Genomic DNA, 24,212 nt, shown 5'->3' with positions numbered 1-24,212 from the left:
CCCCAGTGGCCCTCGGGACTCTCTGTACATACCTCCATCGCAGCAATATTCCACAGTGTAGTAATGATTTGCTTCAACTGTGAGCCCCTCATTTTGCCTCCCCAATATTTATTGCAGCCCTATGGTTGTCCATGTTCTACACCGTACAAGGGGCACACCCAGGCGTGGACCCCTGCCCACATCCCACTCCTCAATAGCAGCCTGAGAAAGGGTGAGCGCTAGCAACCCCTCTTCCCGGGACAGTGCCTTGTCTATTTTGCACCAGGCGCTTTTGCCATTGGAGCCCTGAGCAAAAACAACAAATGTCTGTGGAATAATAATAAAAATAGTTATTGTTAAGCCTTGACCATGGCTAAGTCTCTTACCTACCCGCTTGCATACAGGCCTGCAGTAGCCTATGACATAGAGTTGTTGCTCTGGAATCTTCCGCTGGTGAATATTGCTGGCAAATGCAATGTTTTCAACCAGCATGTGGACTCTGAAGTCCCTGAGGAGAAGCTTGAGAAGCATGGATAGAGAGTAAAAGATTGTCTTTTGGATGCTTACCATTCCCCAGGCCCTGCGCTGAGTGCTGCAGGCGCATTTTCTCACAAGTGGAGTGCAACTGGTGTGTTGTGTGAATGGCATGTCCAGAATAGGGATGAGAAATTTCCTCCCCAGGCCAAAGCATTCAAGCCACCCGATAGCATCTGGTGTTAAAGTGACAATGGGTTTACAGCGACAGGCTCACCCACTGCTCAGTCTTGTCTAGCACAGAAAAAAGAATGAGTTCCCAGGGCTGTGAAGAGAACATGAATAGGAAAGAGGGAGAGGGAGCAAGAGGGAGAAGGGGAGGGAGAGAGAGACACAATGAGAAAAATAGAATGATAGCAAGAGAGGGGCTCTTCTCAAAAGGAGGCACCAGGGCTTTTGATGGTGTTTGATTCCCATGATGGATGTTGGTTTTTTGGTTTTTATTTTCATTTTTAGGAAGTATTTGTGTTTGAAGAAGAACTTTCTATAAGTTTTTTTTCTTTTACAAATTTTATTGATACATATTAATAGAGCATAAATCCATCCAAAGCATACAATCAGTGGTATGCATTGTAATCAGGCATGTGTGTTTCAATGGCTTTTGTGTCTTCAATCTAAAATCTTAGAGAAATTCAAATTCTGGCTGAATAAGGATCCACACTTTTATTAGTTGCTATTCAAATTTTAGTTAATAAAATTTGATTTTTCTGTTCAAAAAAAAAAAATGAACCGTTGAGAAACTCTCGGGCCTTTCACATTAAAGATTTAAGATGTTTCTCTGGCTTTGCCTGTCTTAGAAAACACATTTCTCTTTCATGTAGCTTATGAAATGTGTCTCGAAGGAAATAAGTCAATGGGAGACCCGGGGTGGGCTAGACAAAGCCCTTGAAACCGAACCGAGAGGCCGGCGTGCCCCTCCCACCTCCCCCCTCCTGCCTGCGGTGAGAGTCCTGCCCCTCAGTCGGCCTGCTCCCACGGGGTGCTGGCGGGGGCCCAGCAGGCTCAGCCGTCCTGGGTGTGTCTCCATTTGTAAGCCACCCGTCCTTCCAGCCAAGCACGAGGTGAGAATTACTCAATCAGGCACGAAATTACAAAGGAGGCAGCGTAGTATCCCACTTTGCCCGGGCTCAAATGTGGACAGGGACCTCTTGTGCTCGGGGTCTGGAGTTGCCAGGAGAGGCAAAGAGCAAACAGGGCGTTCCTGAGACTGTCACCACCCAAGAGGATGAGGCGGTGCTCTGCTCCTGTCTGCAGGGGAGGGGAAGGGAGGGAGCGTCTTGGCAGTAGATTCCAGACACTGTAAGGGACCGTTGAGTCATTTCATTTCGCTCCCTGCTTTACAGAATAGGAAACTGGTGTTTGCAGAGTGACTTTCCGAAGCTCCTGCAGATAGGTAGGGCCAGGGCCAGGAGCCCCTGTTCTGTGTCCGTAGCACTTGGAACCTTCCTGATTGCCGTTGAACTCCTTCAGACAGTAAGCTCCTCAGGCTAAGCATCTTGTCTTTGCTGGCTCTCAGCTGTGTTCCCCACACTAACTGTGAGCCTCTATCCTTGGTGTTCAAGAAATAAAACTATGACTAAGGAGATGAACCAAAACGTCCATCCTGGGCTCATCTCTCGGTTCAGTGCTCTTTCGTCTTTCACTTCCCCCTAGGACATCTTTGATAGGCCTGGTGCGCTTTTAAAAGTATTTTTAGAGGAGGTTGTAACAAGAGCAGAGACTGTTCCAAAGAAACATACTGCAACGGAAAGAAAGCTCTTTGTCAACATAATTTGTCACTTACACATAGCCGGGACTCACAGGTGTACTTCTTGATTCAGTCTTGAAACACGAGCAAGATAAGTCAGCTTAGACAAAACGAAGGGCGTGTTTTTAAGTTGCAGGATGTAATACCATGAGGGGTGGTCAAGTGAAAAACGCACCATGAACTTTTTCTCCTGGGTAGGTATGCGGTTTACTTTGCCACATTTCTGGGAGTAACCGAGAGTAGATGGGATGAACGTATGCTTGGAAGGTGGAGAGGTCTGGGTTCAGCACTCTCTCACTTCCTAGATTTGTGACCCTGAGCAACTTAACCCTCTGAGCCTCACGTTTCAAGGGGTAATAAAATCAACAGCAACAACGTTAAGTAGGCATTATCACAGATGAGAAAAATGATTCTTAGGCAGGTTAAATAGCTAGACCACGGTCACGAAGCCCGTGGTCACACTTACTAGCAAGGAAGATCTCAAAAAGAAAATGCATCTAGCAGAGAAGCAGGGTGCTGCAGAGCCTGTGTGGCCCCAGCACCGGCTCTTAGCCCTGCTATGTGCCCACTCCCTAACACACAAGTGCCTGGAGTATGCCATGATGCTGGCTTCACCTCGTAACACCTCCATTTGAGCAAAGCGGGTTATGAAATGAAGCCGTTGGGCCCTCCCTTCCAGCCGATAATAGACCAAGCATCAATACTCCTGCCATGGACAGTTCTTCCCGCAGCCAACTTAGCTTAGGCAACTGCTGTTACTCAGTCTGCTAAGCCTTGGTGGAGCCAAAAGAGGAGATACAATGGCAGTGACCTTTGGGCTTTGGTATCTAAGAGAACTGAGTTTGAATCCCAGTCCTGCCACTTAATCAGCTGTGCAAATGCTGTTACCACTCCAAGCCTCAGTTTTCTCACCTGTACATGAGAACTACTAAAGACAGAAGTAAGTCTGTTTGTGTCTGTGTCTATGTGTGTTTGCACGCGTGTCATAGTACTTTGGGGAGGATTCAATAAGACAATTAATGCAACGTTCAACAAGATATATGTTGACAGTGTCACAAAGGAAGAGCTCAATAAATATTAATTGCTATTATTACTATTCATGAGTTTACAATCTGATTGGAAAGAAAACACACTTGGAATTATCAGAAACCAGTCAGGAACTCTGCTTAATACCCTGTGTCGGTGGCATAACTCCTCTCCCTCTCTCTCTTGCTCCCTAGTGAACTATGACCTCTCCTTCAATATCCAGCTCACTTTTTACCTCTTGCTTCCTATCCTTCCCTCCAGAGTAGAACTTATCCTGCCTTCCTGCTACACCTTTAGTATCTTGCACACACCTATTGCATTGTACTAGTAACTTACAAAGCTCTGTCACTGAATTTTGAGCCCCTTTAGAGTTTATTGTAGCTGTAGGCCCTTGTACAGTGCCTGGCATATACAAGTGCTCAGTGGGTATGTATAATTGCATAAATAAGTGGATGAAACTGCCTAGTAGAGAGGGCCTTGAAGTAGTTAGGAAACCCATCAAACAGGAGTAGGTCCATGAGAGATGAGTAATTTCAGAAGGGTTTGGGCAGACAGCGATGCAAACAGGAGGAAAGTTAGAGCCTCTTGTTACTTTGAATTGGTAAAGATCAATGTATAGATTCAAATGAGTCTTTTCCTCTCCTGGCTAAGGCTACACCAGCTTACAGCTTTCATGAGGTTACTTGAGGTCACATCACCATCAGGGAGATTTGCATCCAGCCAGTGAAGACTGGCCTGAGTGATTGGTGAGAGAGGAGAGGACCCCATGAAGGTGCAGAAGAACTGGAATTTCTGGGAATGAAGATATGAATTGAGAAATGGCATGTTCCTTGCAGTTGAGCACACTACTTCAGACTTCTAGAAAACATTCAGTGGTGTCATAGCCCCCAGGGAACCAACCACAGAAAATCTCTTGAACCAATTAAGAAGGATAAAGCAACAGAGAGTATGTTTCAGAAATAATGTGTAAAATTTCACAAAAAGTGATTTGCTTAAGACATACTGCCTGGAGAAGGTATCGGCAATGGCCATTGTGCTATTTGCTCAGAGCAGAGTGGAATGTTGTTTGTGACCTTTGCAAATAATCACAGAAAAGGCATTATTGCCTAGTGGTTGAGATCAACTCTAGAGCCAAGTGCTCAGGTATTAATCCTGCCTTGAGGCTCAAGCTGTGTAAACCCTGGACAAGTGACTCAACCTCTCTATACCTCAGTTCCCTTATGTGTCAAATGCGGACATGATTTCTACCCACTTAGTAGGAGGCGATATGCAGAAAGCATATCCATGTAAAGCACTGAGAAGAGTACCTGCCACATGGGTAAGCTTTTAACAGTGTTAGTAACAAATGCTATTATTATCTATTTTGCCCCAGGTTTTGTTCTAGGGTACTGTGGAAAGGACAGAAGAAAATTTAAGACAAGATTCTGGTCCTTATGGAGTTAGGCTGGAGATGGGACGTAGAATGTCAGCAAATCAATTAGAGAACCCTAAAGTCCCGAACTGCATGACTCCAGGTGACGAGGACTGCAAGGGCTGAGATTTTTGTACTTGTACCCAGAAGTATTAGAATCAATCTCTGGTGCTAAAATACTATGAGATAATAAGCTTGGCAGTCGGTGGTGGCCGTTTATCACCATGTAGAAAAAGCTGGTGAGTAGTGAGAGGGTGTAAAGCAAACCCTCGGAGACACAGGGCCAGGAGACTAAGTGAGAGAGCCCTACTGGCATTCACATCTCTGAGTCTACTTCTTCATGGGGTCTAGCTGCACTCCCGTCCATTCCTCAGATTTCGTGAGATTTTCCAGCCTCCTTTCAAGAAACACCTTTGGTCTGAAGGAGTGCTTGGCTGACAGCCAGCCACACAGTCTGTGCACTACGCAATTTCAGTGGACACCACTCAGGTGGACCACAACGTAAATGGTGCCTTCTAGAACTGTGCACAGCAGGGAATCTGCTTACACACAGGAATGTGGCTAAAATAGACCAAATTCCCAGTCAAAAAAAACAATGTGAAAATTCCAACAGAGGTCTCATTTACAGTCCCTCCTTCAGGAGCTGGAAGCCTCTCAGTTCCTGAACCCCTAAACCCATCTTCTCCTCATGACGTGACATACTCAGGTCTTTACCCCCAACCCCCCAATTTTTCTCTTTCCTTCCCCCTCTTCCCTCCATGCAGTTTTAATCTCTGGGAGCCACTCTAGAGATATTATTCCTGCTCCCCACCTTCAAGCAGTAAAACTAGAGTGTTCCAACCTACTTGTGATATTTTCTCACAATTGAACTTAAATCATGAACGTACCTGTATTAGTCAAGCCAAAAGGGGAACTGATGCAAAGTACCAGAAATCTGTTGGCTTTTACAAAGGGTATTTATTTGGGGTAAAAGCTTACAGTTACAAAGCCCTAAAGAGTCCCAGCCAAGGTTACTTCCTCACCAAACTCTGTTGCCATCTATTGAAGCAAAATGGCAGGCGACATGTGCAAGGGTCAGCCAGTCTTCTTTCCTCTTAAGGCTCTGTGGTCCCAGCTTCTTCTCATCTCAGCTGTGGGCTGGCATAGGCTCAGCTGCTCTATTCCTTTCAGCTGCAAACTATCAGGAGCATGGCTTCTCTCTCCAGGGGCTCCAGCATCAAAACTAAGTTCTCTCCTCCGCCATGCCTTTTTCTGTGTATCTACTTCTTTATGTCTCCTTGATTGAGTGTCCATTTACATTGCCCACAGATGGTGTGGGGACTCAAACTGAGTCACCCTAATCTTAACATAATTTTATCAAAAGTGTCTCAGCTGGATCTAATACAATCAAAGGGTATCATGCCCAGATGAAAAGATCAGTTTGTGAACAGAATCTGTATCTTTTTGGAATTCATAAATAATATCAAATTGTTATAATACCACTTTCAGAAATTCAAAAAAGAGAAAAGCAAATGAAAGGACCAATATATATTTCCAATCAGAGATTCACAGGGAATACTGGGCACACTGATTTGTCCCAGGGGCATCTTAATAAATTCATTTCCAGTGGTATCTATCTTAGATTTCATTTCAAGTTACTAAGGTAGGGGTTACCTGGAGTAAGAATGGTAATCAAGTGGGCAGAGAAAGCTTGCAAATATTTCTGCGGTTTTCATTGCAAATCTTTTCCCAGTCCATGTAATAACTCCACAGGATGCACTGACATACACATCCAGGTGTTACAAACATTGAACACTTCCCAAAAAGAATCCATCAGTGTCTGCAGATGAGCCTGGTGACTCTCTTCAAGTGTGGTAAAAACAAGTAGAAGTCAATAAGAAACGTTTGAAGATGCACACTTTGGGAGGAGCTGGTGCCTGTGAAGAAGATGGGGAATGAAGCCCAGGTGTTGACTGGCGGGGAGCTCAGTGCCAAGGAGCTCTCCGAGGTCTCGCCTACCAGTGAGGCACCACTTAGGACCAAGGAGAGTCAACCTGGTGTTCCTGGAAAGTCGGGGGCAAGCTCAGCAGGAATCACTTTTTTAGATGAAAATCTCATACTGATATGTAAGAAAGCATAAAAATTATAGAACCAAGTCTAGAAACAACCGTCCACATGTTGCTTCACCTGGAGGGAGGTAGAGTGGTAAGCGTTTCTGGTCTAGCCTCAAGTACATGAGGAGGCTGACGAGGCGGTAATGCAGGAACACGGCTAAGGACAATCCCAGGATTCCCAGGCTGGCAAGGGAGCTGGCGCAAACTGAATCTGCAGGTTTAAATTCAATAATCTCGTGTGCCATTTGGTCGAGTGTTGCTGGTTAATATGAAAGTTCTATTCAATAAGGTTTTGTTTTTTTTTAAATAGCAATTAGCAATGTAACTCATTTTGGTTTGTTTATAAGTAATTAGGACTTAATTAAGAATAAACCCAGAAAGAAGCTTCATTTGCCTCAGCTCTGAGTTTCAATATCATCTGCCGGAAGCAGCCGGACCGTGTGGCGGGACTTCACTTCCGCAGTCACCTGGCAGCAGGAACCACAGCAGGCAGAGCCTAATGAGGAAAGAGCTTCCCTCTTTAGATTGTCGAGCCAGACAAGGTTCCATGGGTCTCCAACAGGAATTCTTAACTTCTTTTGTTCCATGGACTCCTTTACCACTCAGGTGAAAACCACGGGCCCCTTACTAAGCCCATACTATATTGTGTGTTACTTAATAAATATATCACATGCGCACCAACCCCTCCCTACAGGAATAATGGTTTTTAATTTCAGTTCAAGCTCATGGACCTCTGGTTAAGAACCCCTGGTCTAAAATCATAGCAAGCATGGGGTTTGAGTTAGTAGAAATATTTTGCTTTGATAACTAGACTGTCTTGGGTAAGACTGGCCAAGAGGATGTTCCCTCTAGGTTGGATTTCATTCATCCAGCTTCTTTAGGTCCTAGCTGACAGGTGTATTAGTTGTGAATGGTCTTAATGCAGAGCCAGGGCCACGTTTGATGAGAGATGATTGGTGCACTTGAAGACTGACCAACATATCTGCAAATGAACCAGTTTCTGCAGAGGCTGTGGATTCATTCAGTCACCAGCAAACTTTGTACCAGGCACTATGTTAGGGAGACACTGGGAATATATCAGCAAATAAATAACTAAACCATACCCTCAAGAAGCTCACAGTCTGCACAATTTAGTGAGAGATAACTAAATAAAAGGTAAAAATACAGAGTGATAAGTGCCAGAGTATAGGTAGACATAAAGGGTAGCTTTATTAATCTAAAAAAATATATTTATTAAGCATCTTCTATGTGCCAGGCACTATTCTAGGCACCAGAGAAACAGCAATGAACAAGAATAGAGTCCATACTTTCAGGGAGTTTATATTCCCACAGGGGAAAACAAGGCAGAAGTCAAATACATATACGTCAGGTGACGATACATGTAAAGAAGAAAAGTAAAGGAGTATAACAGGGAAAGGAGTGATGGAAGAATGCTATTTTAGATAAGTTGTTCAGAAAAAGATTCCCTTATTAGGAGACATTTGAGTAGAACTCTGAATGAGTGAGGAATCCAGCCTTCAAAGGAAGAACATTAAAAACAGAGAGAACCTCAACAGCAAAGTTCCCTAAGCAAGACCGTGCTCTGAGCCTTCAAGGAAAAGCAACCAGGCTGGGGTGGCAGCAGTCTAGTGAGACAGAGAAGAGACAGGTAGTGGGTGAGCTCAAACTGGTAGCCAGAAGCCAGATTACGTTGAGCTTTGTAGACCATGTTGTAGATTTTGGATTTCACTCTGAATGAGATGGGAAGACCCTAGAGGGTTTTCAACAGGAGTGATATGATCCAAATGATACTTTTAAAAGATCACCCTGACTGTGACAATGAGAATAAAGAATGGCAGGAATAGGTGGGAGCAGGGAAACCAACTAGAGGGCAATGTACTACTCCAGACAAGAGATGGTGGTGAGTGGGACTGAGTGAGTAGTGGAGGTAGTAAGAGGGGGTCAGATCCTGGAAGTATTTTGAAGCTGAGAACACAGGATTTGTGAACCGATTAGATGTGAGAGAAAGAGAGGAGTAAAGGAGCATACAGGTTTTCAGCCTGAGTAACTGATGAGATGGCCAAGACTGGGTGAGGGCCAAGGTTTTAATTTGCCTGCTTGCTTGTTTTGTTTTTATGTGTTTGTCTTTGTGGGAAATGGGAGGAAAGATAAACAGTTTGGTTTAGGGTTTGTCTGTTAGACATCCAGCCAGAGATGGGAGAGTAGGCAGTTGGAAATATGACTCTGGAGTAAAGAGAAAGGTCCAAGCTGGGGATAAATTTGGGAGTCTTCAAGACTTCAGTTTATAGGCAGCTTATGTCCCAGGACTGGAGAAGACCACCTACAGAGCAAGTGAAGGAAGAAGAGAAGAAGAGAAGAGAAGAGAAAGCAAACAAGCAGAAGAGAGGAACAAGGATGGAGCCTGTGTGCTTCCAACTTTAGAGACTGGAGAGACGATAAGGATCTAGCAAAGTAGGCTGAGCAGGAATGGCATTAGGGTAGGAGGACAATGAAACGAGAGGACAAGGAAGCAAGTGTTTCAGGAAGAAAGGTGTGATCCGCCATCTATAATGGGAAGATCAATTAGTGTAAGATAAGACCAGAGAATGACCATTGGATTGGGCAACAATGAGTTCATTAGTGACCCTGAGTCAAACTTTTTCTGTAAAGGGCTAGGTAATAAATATTTTAGGCTTTGTGAGCCATAAGGTTTCTGTTGCAATTATTTGACCTCTGTCATTGTAGCACAGAAACAAACATAGACAATATGTAAATGAGTGGGCATGGCTGTGCTCCCAACAAACATTACTCACCAAAACAAGTCACGGGTAGGATTTAATCCATGGAATAGAGTTTGCTGGCCTCTGGGCTAGATGATGTTACAACACTTACAGTGTGATTGGAATAGGTTCAAGTGGCAGGTGGAGGAGAGAAAGGGCTGATTCAAAAAGTTTTGCTGAAAAGGGAAACAAAGAAATCCAGCAGCAGCTGGAGGAGCAAGCAGGATAAGAGAGAAGAGAGTGTCTACAGCTTTGTGGGAGGAATAGATACGATATCCCAGTTAAGTGATACCATAGATGCTGTCGTGGGCTTCAAAATTAAGGAAAACGTCTTACTTTCTGTTTATCAGGGTGACTATCCAGTCCAGCATGTAATTTAGTTACCTCTTAGCCTTCCCAGGCTTGGTGGTGCCTCTGTGCCTCTTGGGTACCCTAGCTCCGTGGTTGGAATTGACGGTCCACAACTGGGACTCCCGACTGAGTGATGTGCTTTTATTTAGCATGACCAAGTCCTAGAAATAAAGTAAATGAAAACAAAAAGGAAAACTGGAAAAAAATAATAATTTAAAAGGTTTCGTTTGAGATTCCATTTCTCCAGAATGGTTGGCATCCCTTGATTTTGATTCCCTTCCCAAATCAAAGAATTCTAAGTTGAATTTTAACCTTGAAGGTCAAAGAGGATCAGCTCCCACATTTTAGTTAAGTAATAAACCCATGTTGCCTCCTCCGTTAGTCCACAGAGAGTGTTTATGGGGGATCTGATTTCTCCCTACCATTTCTTGGACAATTTCTTTTTCTTATTTTCAGGAAAAAGTAGCCCCTTGTACTTAATTTGAATTCGAGTTATTTTTATTCCCTGTGTTAAATTTGAAGTAGTAGACTAAAAGAAAGAAAGAGAGAGAGAAGCTACAAAAGAAGCAATTTTTTTTCTGATGTTAGCTAATAATGCCTACTTTTTTATTGAGCATTTTTCATGACACTGTATTTAAGTGTTTTACATTCATCATTTCTTTTTCTTATCCTTATTATGAAAAATGGAAAGAATAGAATTATGAACTCCTGGTATTACCCAGCTCTAATATTTAGTAATTATCAACTCATGTTTAGACTTGTTTCATGTATTCTCTCTTTCATCTATAAAAGATATAAAAAAGGGAATGGCCCCCCTGAACTGTTTTGAGAGTAAGTTGTAGTATATTATAACCCTTTGTTCTTACTTATTTTAGCAAGTATCTCTTTTAAAAATAAGAATAGAGAGTGGATGTGGCTCAAGCAGCTGAGCTTCTGCCAACCATGTGGGAGGTCCCGGGTTTGGTTCCCAGTGCCTCCTGGAAAAAAAGAAAACAGGCAACATGCAAAACAAATGATAAACCGACTCAGGGAGCCGAAGTAGCTAAGAGGTTGAGTTCTGGCTACCCACATATGAGGTCCCAGGTTCAATCCCTGGCCCCAGATATTTCAAAACATAATAATAATAATAATAATAATAATAATAATATATATAATTTTAAATAACCATAATACAATAATAATAATAATGATATATATAATCTTAACCATAATACAATTATTAATTTTCAGAAATTGAACTTTGATTCCATATCTTATGTAGAGTCCAAATTCCAACATTCCAATTTCATAATTTTCATAATTAATTCCAATTTTACCCTTCATTGCTATTTCTTTTTTTTTTTTTTTTTTTTTCTGATCCAGGATTCAGTCTAGGACCAAACACTGCATTTCATCTGACCTATATCTTTAATTCTCTTTGATCTAGAATGGTTGCTTAACCTCTTTTATCTTTCATGTTGTCATATTTTTAAGAGTATAGGATGTTTCCATTTTAATTTGTCCGATTGCCTCTTCATAGTTAGCTTCAACTAATGCATTTTTGGCAGAAATATTCCATAAGTGATATTGTATACCTCTCAGTGCTTTCCATCTATTGTGCAAAATTGTCCCACTATTTGATGATGCTGTGTTTGATCACTTGGTTAAGGTGGTATCTGCCAGATTATTCCACTATAAAGGTATCTTCCACCACCACCCCTTTTTAATAATAAATAGTCTATGGAGTGATACTTTGAGACTGTCTAAACATCCTGTTCCCCAATGAATTTTTTAACCAATGGTCTTAGCAACCATTGATGATTCTTATCTGAATTAATTATTATGGCAAGGGCAAAGCAGTGAGTACCTGACTTTATCGTTCCTTCTATATATTGGCATATATAATTGGCTTCCCACTATGAACAAGGACTTTCTCTTCTTCCTCATTTTTAATTACTTAATTTAGGTATTTTGGGTAATTTTCATGCACTCAGGGATTTCCTTAATTCAAAAGGTTATATTCCATTACTTTCATTATTCATAATTCCTTTTCGTGGAAAATGGTATTTAGAAGGCAACATTTGACACTAGGTGTGCTTTCTGTTACACCTGACTTTTTGCTACATCTAGATACTTTCAATAGACAGAGCTGGGAAATAGACTTTTTGAAAAAATTCCAAGTTTAGATTTGATGCCTCTGATTACTATTTAATATCATAAGATTCTTCCTCTTCTTCACCCATTCTATTTGTGCTACCTTCTTCCATGATGAGAATGCTGGGTCCCAAAAATATTTGTGAATTTACTCATTTATTTTCTCTATCCTATAGTACACACCAAATGGTTTCACAATTGCTTTACCCCTATCACAACCAACAACAAACCTGCTAGGTGAAGTTCAAGATTTCTTTACCATTCTTTTTATCTTCAGAATATACTCTGAGGGAAAATAGAGTACTATATTCCTCCTATATTATTTTGAAGAAATAAATAAAATGCATAAAATCATTACAACTATAAACATTTCAATATGGCATGACCACAATACCATAAGCACACATTAAAAATAATTACAGAATTAATAATTATCTAGTTTTTATTCAAGTCTCAAATTGGCTCATAAATGTCATAAATACTTTTTTGTTGCTGTTGTTTTGTTTTACATTTTCTTTGTTTGAATCAGGATCCAAATGACGTCCATACATTACACTTGATTGATGTGTCTTAAGTCTAGTATGATCTATTAGTTTCCCCTCCATTTCTTTTTTGTTTTCTTACAATTTATATATTGAAAAACTAGGTCTTTTGTCTGAGTTTCCCACTTCCCAGATTTTGCCAACTGCATCCTTATTTCTCTGTCTTCTGTATTTCTTAGAAATTGGTAGTTGGCACTAGACACATTTGTGGGAACAGACGTATCTCAAGTCAATGATTTTCCATTAACACCCTCTTTGTCTCATCATCACTTGTTATCGAATCGCTTTTGTTTCAAAATTCCCTTTGGGTTCTTCTTGGAAAAAGATATGTATACTATAAAATGTGGGCCTGAATTTATGATAACAGCTTTCCAAGAGGAACAGAATTATTTTAGAGGAGGGGAGAGAAGTGAGAATTAAGAGGAAAGAACTGTCTATAAAAGATGAGGCCACAGAAAAAGGCACATCTGAGCTCAGTATAAATTTAAATCTGAATTCTTTCCAGAGAACATTCCTATAACCAAAATGATACTTTAGAAATATGAAACATTGGAAACCTGAAAACTTAGAACAGGAAAATTAAAGAAAAAATTAAAATATGCCCCAGGCAGTAAAGTTTTCTGGATGAAAGGAAAAACATCTGATGCCAAGATTAACTCATGTGTCTTCAAGAATGTGGGATTTGAGTGGGACAAAGCACAATTTGAGTTTTTGTTTTGTTTCCTTTCCTTAATCCTTTATTTAATCTCAAGCCAGTTCACCAATATCATTGCATCTTGAGGTCTGACTGGACAGTTCCAAGTCATTTAACTTAACAACATGGAGACTTCTGAGTGGCAGTGATAAAATGCTGACTCCTAGTATGGGTGTTCTGATGTCTGTCACAACATGAAAGGTATTCATTTAACAGAGACACAACAAGATCTGCTCAACCAAAGACATTTAGACCTGATTGATATTTTTAAGGGTTGGAAAAGGTGGTTTCCTCTCATTAAATTAAATATAAAATATGTTTACACCAAATAAAATTAGAAACATGCTTTAATTGTTTCCACTCATCCCATGATGTGGTGCTGGGAAGGAGTTTCTTTTTTTACTTAATTGAGATACAATTCACATAGTGTACAGTCAACCCACATGAAAGGTACAATTCAGTGTTCTTTAATATAGTCACAGGGTTATGCAACTATCATCACAATCTAATTTTAAAACATTTTTGCTCCGTCTAAAAAAGATGCCCTAACCATCAGCTATCACTTCCCATTCCTCTCACCCCTTTCCCCAGCACTAAGCAACCACTCATCTACTTTATTTCTCTATTCTGCTTTCTATAGAGTTCCCTATTCTGGGTGAAGAATTCCTTTTGAAATTGATAGCCTGTCCCATTGAAGTGCTTTTGTTTTACATTACCATAAGAGCAAGACAAAGTCTAGACTTCAAAGGAAGAAGGCAGAGTAGGGAGCATCAGCATTCAGTCTTTCTACTGAGACAACTATTAAACAGGCAGGAATCTGAAACAACTCTTTTGAAACTCCAGAGGCCAGAAGAACAGAAAAAGTGGGAGGAAGAGGCTGATAAATTCTCTTAAGAACTGTAAATTGCTCTTTCTGTGCAGCAGCTCCCTTGCCCATCCGCCACTCTCGCAGCAGGCTACCATGGATTCCAGTCCCTGGCTAGCTGCAGGTGACAAAAAGGGACAAAAAAAAATCTTCATCCCCAAGAACAGGGGTGGGCACAGCCATTCCTGGTCATGGTTTTTGATTAGTAAATTCAGATTGCTGCGTCTTGGCTCAGAGGGCAGCCGTTTTTTCAACCCCACCCCAGACAAAGAAAGCAGCAGCCTTTGTTTCAATTCTCCCCAGACAGGAGCTAAGGGGGTGAAGATTTGAAGAGGCAACACTTTCTCAGGGTTGTGGGGGCCAGTTAGCCGAAGGGTTACATTTGCTGGGCAGGCCAGACAATCTCAGCTTTGGGGAGCCATCGGAGAAGCTTTTGCACCCTTACTGATCCCCTCTCCGGGGCATTTTGGAGCCTGTCTACACTGCCTCCATGGACCCCTGGCCCTGCTTTGACTGGGAGAGAATGACTTGGGAAAGTCCCCTCTGGGGGACTCTCCTCCCGGAAGCTGCCCTTCAGGCAAAGCAGTGTGAGATAAGGAAAGGAGCATGAAACACTATAGAGATAGAAAGTATGACCAAAGGCCTGCTGGCTTCAAATACCCAGAAGAGGGAGCCCTGTCTCCTGAGAGATAGAGGGGACAATCAAACTTCTGTAAACAGAGGAACTCTAAAACAACCAACAAGCAAAAGCCCAGGACAAGACAGAGACCCAGAAAGACAGTGAAAACCCTGCACGCTGAATCTGCCTTGGGCTAGACCTTCCTGAGAGTAGGGCTGAAACTCAAGGAAATCTGTCTTATCACCAGCTGGTTGCAAAAACAAAAAGGAGAGACATCCCAGGGAGTAACTCCCATAGCTAGCATTTTAAAATATTAAAATGTACAGTGTGCAAGGAAAGAGTACATGCAAAACAGAGAAAGGAAATAACAGCCCATCCCCAGGAAGAGGATAAACATAGAAAACACCAAGGAAGAAAACAAGAATTTGGACATACCAAACAAAGCCAAAAAAAGATCTTAAAAATGCTCAAGGAGAGGAAGGAAAGCACAGAGACAGAACTAAAGGATATCAGGAAAACAATGAATGAACAATAGGAGAGGCAAAGTAAGGAGCTAGAAATTTTCAAAAGGAACTAAATGAACTACTAGATTCGACGACCACAATAACTGAAATGAAAAGTCCCCAGGAGGGTTTCAAGAGCAGATTGGAGATGACAGAACAAAGAACCAGTGAAATTGAAGACAAGACACTTGAAATAAGTCAGGCTGAAAAAAAGAAAGAAAAAAGAAATAGTAAGTGCTAAAATAGCCTAAAACAGCTATAGAATACCATCAAGTATGTCAATATATGCATTATGGGAGTCCCAGAAAGGGAAGAAAGAGAGAAAGGGGTGGAAGGAATAGTCAGAGAAAATGACAGAGAATTTCTGAAACTTAGCAAAAGATGTGAATATGTACATTCAAGAAGCTTAGAGAAGACCATATAAGATTAGCATGAAGAAAAATATACTCTATTTTATACTGATTACACTATCAAATACACAGGAAAGGAGACAATTTTGGAAGCTTCCAGACAAAAGCAACATGTTATGTACAAGGGAATCCCAATTAGATTGAGTGCCAATTTCTGCTCCAGGGGAGCAGCTGTGGCTCAAGTGATTGAGTGCCTGCTTCCCACCTGGGAGGTCCTGGGTTTGAATCTTAGTGTCTCCTAAAAAACAACAAACCAACAAACAAAAACTACAAGCAAACAGACCAAGAAGCCGACTCATGGTTGCCGTTATGGCTCCGTGGTTGAGTGCCAGCATCTTATATGCAAGGTCTCAGGTTCAGTCCCCAGCCCTGGTACCTAAAAAAAAATTAATTATTAATTAATTAATTTTTTTAAAAAAGAAACCATGTAGGCAAGAAGGCAGTGGGTTGAAATATTTAAAGTGCTGAAGGGAACAACTGCAGCCAAAAATTTTATATTCAGTGAGACTCCCTCCCTTTCAAAAATGAGAAAAAGATTAAGACATTCTCAGATAAATAAAAGCTGAGAGAATTAATCAACACTAGACTTACCCTACTAGCACTGCTAAATAAAGTTCTTTATAGTGAAAGGAAAGGACACTAGACAGTGGTTCAAAGTAGCATAAAGAAATAAAGAACTGTGGTAAAGGTAACCAAATGGGCAATTATAAATACCATTATTGTTGCATTGTATTGTTTGGTATGTAACTCTACTTCTTACTTCCTATAGGTAATAAAAATGCAAATGTATAAAAAATAATGCTAAATATAGGTCTTAGACTACAGTATACAAAAATACAAGTAGTAACAAGTACAAAAAAATGGTGGTGGGGGGGCCAAAGAGTACAGGAAAAATATATGTACATGCTATTGAAGCTAAGTTGGTATCAAACCACCTATGATCATTATACATTCTGAATGTTAAATTTTGAACTCATGGTAACCACATGGAAAATAGATGAAAAATATGCCCAGATAGAAATGAGAAGGCACTCAATATAGTACAACACAAAAAAGAAGATAAATGTAAAAGTATGATTTAACAAAAATGAGGGACAAAAAAAGATGTAAGATTTACCAAGGATAAATAGCAAAATGGCAGAGAAAGTCCAGTATTGTCAACAGTGACTTTAAATGTATGTGGATTAAACTCTCCAGTCAAAAGGCAAAGATTGGCAGAATGGAAGGGGAAAAAAAAAGCATGACCCAACTATATATTGTCTGCAAGAGACTCACCTCAGAGTCAAAGATACAAGTAGGTTGAGGAAAAAAGGTGGGGGAAAAAGCATACCAAGCATGTACTAACCAAAAGAAGGCTGGAGTAGCACTACTAATACCAGTTAAAATGGGCTTTAAATCAAAAACAGTTACAAGGGACAAGAATGGTCATTAAATACTGATGAAGTACAGATCTAGAATAATAAATGAAAAAAACAAAAAACTAGATCTAACAGAACACTGCAGTCAACAAAAACAGATTACGCATTCTTCTTGAGTGCACTTGAATGATTCTCCAAGATAGACCATATTTTGGTCAAAAAATAAATTTCAATAAATTTAAAAATATTGAAGTAATACCATGTATATTCTCCTACCACAATGGAATGAAGCTAGAAGTCAGTAATAGAGGGAGAAAAGAAAAATTCATAAATATGTCAAAATTAAACAATGTATTCTTAAACAACCAATGAGTTAAAAAGGAAATCAGAGGTGAAATTAGGAAATATATTGAGGTGAATGAAAATGAAACTATAGCATAGAAAAATGTGTGGGATGCAGCTAAGGCAGTGATGAGAGGGAAATTTATAGCTCTAAAATGTTCATATTAAAAAAGAATAAAGATATCAAATTAGAGACCAACCTTGAAACTGAAAGAACTAGTAAAAGATGAGCAAACTAAACCCAAAGCAAGCAAAAGGAAGGAAAATAACATAGATTACAGCAGAGATAAATGAAGTAGAAATTTCTTAAAAATAGAATCAACAATACCAAAAATTGTTTCTTTGAAAAGATCCATAAAATTGACAAACCTTTAGCTAGACTGATACAAATAATAAAAATCAGAAATGAGAAGGTGGGCATTACTACCAACCCTGCTGAAATATAAAGGACAATAAGAGGTTGCTATTAACAACTGTATTACAATGAATTAGATAACCTACATGAAATGGACAAATTTGTAGAAACACAAACTACCTGCATTGACTCAAGAAGAAATGGAAGATCTCAACAAATCAATTACCGGTAACAAGATTGAATCAGTCATCAAAAATCTCCCAAAGAAGAAAAGTCCAGGACCACATGGCTCTATGGGGGAATTCTGCCAAACATTCCAAGAAGACTTAACTCCAATTCTGCTCAAACTCCCAAAAAATTTAAAGAGGAAGGAATGCACCCTAACTCATTCTACAATGCCAACATCACCCTCATACTAAAGCCAGATAAAGATACCACAACAAAAGAAAACTACAGACCAATTCTCTTTTGAACATAGATGCAAAGATCCTCGACAAAATACTAGCAGCCCAAATCTAGCAGCATGTTAAAAGAATTATACAACATGATCAAGTGGGATTTATCCCTGGTATGCAAGGCTGTTCAACATAAGAACATCAATTAATGTAATACACCACATTAACAGAATGAAGGGAAAAAAAACAAATGATCATTTCAATGAATGCAGAAAGGCATTTGACAAAATATAGTACCCTTTCTGGAACACTTAGAACATTCTGAACAGAAGGAAACTTCCTCAACATGATAAAGGGCATATAAGAAAAGCCTACATCTAACATCCTACTTAATGTTGTAAGACTAAAAACTTTCCCTCAAAGATCAGGAACAAGACAAGCTTGCCCACTGTCACCACTGTTATTCAACACTACACTTGAAGTTCTTGCCAGAGCAATTAGGCAAGAAAAAGAATAAAAAGCATCCAAACTGGACAGGCAGAAGTAAAACTTCCCCTATTTGCAGATGATATGATCCAATATATAGAAAATCTTGAAAATTCCACAACAAAGGTCCTGGAGCTAATAAATGAATTCAATAAAGTGGTGGGATACAAGATTAACACCCCAAAATCTGTAGTGTTTCTATACAAAAGCCATGAAAAATCAAAAGAAGAAATCAAGAATAAAATTCCATTCACAATAGCAACTAAATGAATCAAATATCAAAGAATAAATCTAAGCAAGGATGTAAAAGACCTGTACACAGAAACCTACAAAATATTGCTGAAAGAAATTAAAGACCTACATAAGTAAAAGTATATTCCATGTTCATGGATTGAAAGACTATATATCATTACGATGTCAATACTACTCAAAGAAATTTGTAGTTTCAATGCAACATTCCAACAACCTTTTTTTCAGGAAAGGAAAAGCAAATTATCAAATTTATATGGATGAGTAAGAAGCCCTGAATAGCTAAAGTCATCTTGAAAAAGAAGAATGAAATTGGAGGACTCATACTTCCCAATCTTAAAACTTACTACAAAGTCACAGTAATCAAAACAGTATGGTACTGGCACAAGGACAGATATATACACCAATAAAATTAAGTTGAGAGCTCAGAAATCATCCCTCACATTTTTGACCAACTAATTTTTGATAAAGTAGCCAAGACCACTCAATTGGTTATCTTCCTGTCTGAGTCTCTGCCTCCTCCTTCTTTTCCAAGCTCAGCTGTTGTGATCAGGCATATGGCTCTTCTCTTCCTTCTCCTCTGGGCCTCTCTCTTCCAGCCTCTTGGGGTTTCCCTGTCTCTGCCACTTTTTCTCTTTGTGTCTGCTTCCAGTCCTCCATTTATAGAGGACTCCAGCAAAAGGACTAAGACCCACCCTGGGTCAAGCCTCACTGAAGCAATACAATCAGAAGCCCTCCAACTGAATCCAGTCCAATGAATGAATTAGCTCCAAAACATGATCTTTTCTGGGGTCCACAAAAACTTCAAACTCTCACACCCGGCAATCCCACTAATAGGCTATATACCCAAAAGAATTGAAAGCAGGGACTTGAACAGATATTTGCACACTGATATTCATAACAGCATTATTCACAATTGCTAAAAGATGGGAGCAACTCAAGTGTTCATCAACCAATAAATAGAAAGCGGTGTGTATCTATCTATCTATCTATCTATCTATCTATCTATCTATCTATCTATATACACACATACATATATACATACACACGTATATATATTTAATGGACGATTTCTCAGCCATCAAAAAAAATGAAATCCTGATACATGCAACGACATGGGTGAACCTTGAAGACATCATGTTGAGCAAAATAAGCCAGGCACAAAAGGAAAAATATTGTATGATCTCACTGATATGAACTAATTATAATTAGCAAACTAAATATAGAATATTAGAATACAGGTTACCAGAGAAAAGGGTTGGGATAGGGAATGGGAAGTTAAAGCTTAAAAATGTATATGGTTCCTATCTGGAACAATGGAAATGTTTTGGAAATGGATGGTTGTGATGGTAGCCCAATATTTTGAACTCAATTAACAGGACTGAAATATATATCTGAATATGATTTAAAGGGGAAATGTTAGATTGTATCTATGGTAACAGAATTTTTTTTTTAATCCATGGAACTACACTGCACAAACAGTGAACCCTAAGTTAAACCATTTTAATTAATAGTACAATCATAAAAATGTGCTATCATCAATTCTAACAAATGTTCCACACCAACGCAAGGTTGGTTGGTGGGTGGTATATGGAAACCCTGTCTTTTATGCATGATTATTCTGTAAACCCACAACTTCTCTAACAAAAAAAAGAAAAAGAAAATAGAGCAAGTATCAAAATCATCGTACCAAGTTAACCAGCAAAGATGTGGCTGAAGCTGGTACCATCTGATGGTTTAAATAAATAATGGCTAAGCAGTGAAATACAGGGACTGTGACAGTTTGTGGTATCACTTAAAAGTGTCAAATGCTAAAGGCTGGGGTTGCCAAATCTGATTTTGCTCCTAAGAAGACCAGTATTTGCAAATTCAGATACTGACTTCACTGCTCACCAACTGTGAGCAAGTGACAGGATATTTGTAAACTTTAGTCTCCTCATTTGTTATGTGGGATTAATGATAGTTCTAACCTCATGGAGCTAGTCTGGAGATGAGCACATGTAGCGCTTTTAGAACCATGCCTCGTACACAATAAGTGCTCAATAAATGTTAGTTGTTATTGTTACTTTTATTCAGAAGAATTCAATAATTCCAGTCAAATTCCAAAATGGAATTTTTAGATATGCAAACTTGCCCCTTTTTGCATGTGTAAAGTAGAAAGGGAAAGTATAGCATTGATCAAGTACAATTAGGAATATAGCTTTAAAACAGCCTCCCGTTGCTTTAGAACCATATGTTCTATAAATAGTAAGAGTACTAATTTATTATTCTCACCTAACGCTCATGTAACAGATTTCACTTTTCTTAATTAAAAGAAAAAATTACTGCAGCAAAAACAGCTTTGATAAATGTCATTATACATGTCTAATAAAAAGTAAAGAATAGTGTTTGAGCATTATGAACCACATATATCCTCTTATAGGTGAAATGTTTAACTGATACTCAAAAGGTGTGACTTTTAACATTGAGTGTGAACTTAAATCATTGTTTTCTTTTGTGTCCATAAATTTAAAGTTTAACCACCAATTCCATTACCTTCTTTCTAATTCCAATACAAAATGGCTTTTAGGAATAAGAATGATATGTTAGATAATTTTATTTTTGATGTGTTATTATGTATTCTCTGTTCTTTTTTAAAAATGTGGTGCTCAGTATTATTATGTCCCAATCAGATGACTCATGGTACACAACATTTTCATACTTGGGAAATGTTAGCACATTACATTCCTTGCTTTAAAGAGATAAAAGACTTAATCACAGACTACACATTTTCATTTTCCTTTGACCCCGTGAGACAAGTTAAGTGATGTGGTTTGCATGCTGCCCCACTTTGGGCCCTCCAAGTCTTCTCATTGTCCATCTGTGTCTACATTTGAATCCCAGGCTTTATTCCTCTTGGCATTGTTCTGTATTTGCATGAGAATTTGTGTTATTTTGCATGATGAGCCACCCTTAATGTTGAAGTTGAATGTCTAACATACCTTGCAGTATCACATCATTAATTCTTACATTTTTTTTTCTTTTATTTTCAGTTACTGAAATTTAAATATGCTTGAAATGTAAAAGTGGCATGAAACTGGAGTGATGCAAGAATAATTAATGTTCCTTTAAGGACTTTTCATTTTCTGACTGGGGAAATCGGGAAGGAGTTCCCAGCCTTATTTTGGACACTTACCCTCTACTATAAATTATGATAAGACTATATTGAACATAGGTGCTGTCAGCAGAGTAATAAATTCTGAAGTTATACACATTTTTAATCCTTGTATACAAAGTATACAATTTGGCACCTAATTTCAGAAATTAAAAAATATTTGATTGTTTTTCTTAAGGCATTCTTCATGGCACATAAAATTAAGCTCCACTGACTTTGATGAAATTTCCTCATAACTAAAAAAGTCACAGATTTCTGAGTGACAGCACCAATATTTTGTGCTTAATGTTTCCTAAATAAGCATGATTACCTAAATGGATATTTCATATAGGAGTGCATGAGTACACAAAGAAATTAAGTGATTTACTCCATTTTGTCTATCTTAAAATCCCTAAGAAATGGCACGTAACTAATTTCCACCAAGGGGCTAAAAGATATATACCCAAACAATTGCTCTTTCCTTCCAAATAGTCACCTTACTAGGTCCACATTGATTTCTACCAACCACCATCGCTAAAAATTGTTTTTGAAGGCCCCTTTTCAAATACCTTCTGAGTTTGGCACATTCATTTAATACCTATGCGACAGCAAATTTTGTTCCTTGGAGAACAATCTTAATTTTTTAAAGCAGCTAAAAGAACTTCACAGGCAAATCACTCAAATAAGGACTGCAATCGAGGTGGCAAAACATATTTTTTAACTGATACATGAATATGACATTACTAATACTTGCATGGCCTGCTGCTTGTAATATGATTGTGAACATATTTCCCGAAGAATAACAGCAGCAATGAAATAAATGGAGTTTTCATTATAAGCACATGACATTCACTTTCATGGATAAGTTCTAATATATACCGTTAGGTATAAAAGCGTTATTTTAAACTCATCTCTATTAAAACTAATATAGTAGTTTATCTTTTTTTTAAAATCCTCCTTAATTATTTTTATCTTGTCAGAATATAGATGGGTGACCATTGTTTCTCCCTTGCTCAGTGACTATCAAGTTAATATTCCTTTAGGAGCAATTCCAGCTGATTTTTTTCAGCTGTGTCCCAATTCTCACCCATTAGCTCTGTGATACGGCAAGGGACGCCACCTCTCTGCACCTGTGGCTCCCGTCAACAAAATAAGGTGCTGGGGCTAAATTCTCTTTAAAATATCTTTTGAATAAAAACACTGTAATACTATAATTATCATATATCTCTGTGTGGTACTATAATTATCATACACCATCCATCTGCACACTTCTCTGTGCAGTTTTAATCAAATCCAAGCTGAAGTACCTCAAGTTGTAATTATTTTAAAAGACATCTAGACTCTGAGAAGAAAACTAATTACTCTAATGAAAATCTTTTCTACTTGATGTTGCTGCTGATGATAAAAATGACATTTGCATAGTGCTTTATATTTGCATTGTCTTATGTGACTCTCACAACCTAAGAGCTGCTTTCATTATCTTCATTTTGCAGATGAAGATATGGAGGTTCAGAGAGATTCAGTTACCTGTAATGTCAAGCAAGTTTTAGAGCCCAGACAGAGATTCTGGGTCTTCTGCCTCCAATTTAAGACTTTTCCTCCATCACCACTTATCTGCCACCAGTTTTTTGTCTGGTTTTGGTTTTGGTTTTTTAATTAGGAGACCATTTATCCAAGGTGACATCATGCGGAATTTACACTCCTCGAAAATAAAATCTGACCTTTAGGAACTCTCTGGCACCTCCATCAAGTATCCCCTTGCGTCACTACAGCTCTCTCTGCTTTTACAGACTAGTTGTTTTGTCAGCATGAGTGTGACAACAATTAGACGTCCCCTGTTTTTGCCCCATGCCTTTTCTCCTTCACAGTCATTCAATGACAAGCGTAAAAAGAGCTTCATCTTTTCACGAAAATTCCCATTCTACAAGAACAAGGAGCAGAGTGAGCAGGAAACCAGTGATCCTGAACGTAAGTAGATTCTCGAAGATGATGTCACATGCAACACAGAGAAAAAAATTCCTTCGAGGGCAACACGCATGATACAGGCTCTCCCACGCTAACGCCTAGGCAAACAAACACAGCAGACAGGCAGGTCAGGTCTTGCTACTGTGACCAGTGTTGCCCTGCAGTCTGGATCCCCCCCTTGACATGGCTTTCTTCTTTCCTCCCCAGAATGCACTGGAGAGGCACTTGCAGAAGCTGGACCTTAGTGGCCAGCCAGCATTTAT

At 39.3% G+C, this 24,212-nt stretch overlaps 1 protein-coding gene across 36 annotated transcripts in view; it reads left to right on the top strand.

Annotated features, from left to right (window-relative positions):
* DLG2 (discs large MAGUK scaffold protein 2) overlaps window positions 1–24,212 on the top strand; it is a 2,400,703-nt gene that overhangs the window by 2,343,110 nt on the left and 33,381 nt on the right. For 10 of the 36 annotated variants that reach the window (XM_058306074.2, XM_058306076.1, XM_058306095.2 and 7 more), the window contains one exon: window positions 23,853–23,952. The exons of the other annotated variants lie outside the window; for them this stretch is intronic. In XM_058306074.2, coding sequence (XP_058162057.1) covers window positions 23,853–23,952 — 100 coding nt within the window. The remainder of the gene's footprint in view (window positions 1–23,852; window positions 23,953–24,212) is intronic. 36 annotated transcript variants of the gene reach the window in all.

Source organism: Dasypus novemcinctus, chromosome 10 (genome assembly GCF_030445035.2).
Source record: "Dasypus novemcinctus isolate mDasNov1 chromosome 10, mDasNov1.1.hap2, whole genome shotgun sequence".
NCBI classification, from domain to species: Eukaryota; Metazoa; Chordata; class Mammalia; order Cingulata; family Dasypodidae; genus Dasypus; species Dasypus novemcinctus.
Note: the sequence above shows the minus strand (reverse complement) of the source record. Positions and strands in the feature narration are given on the sequence as shown.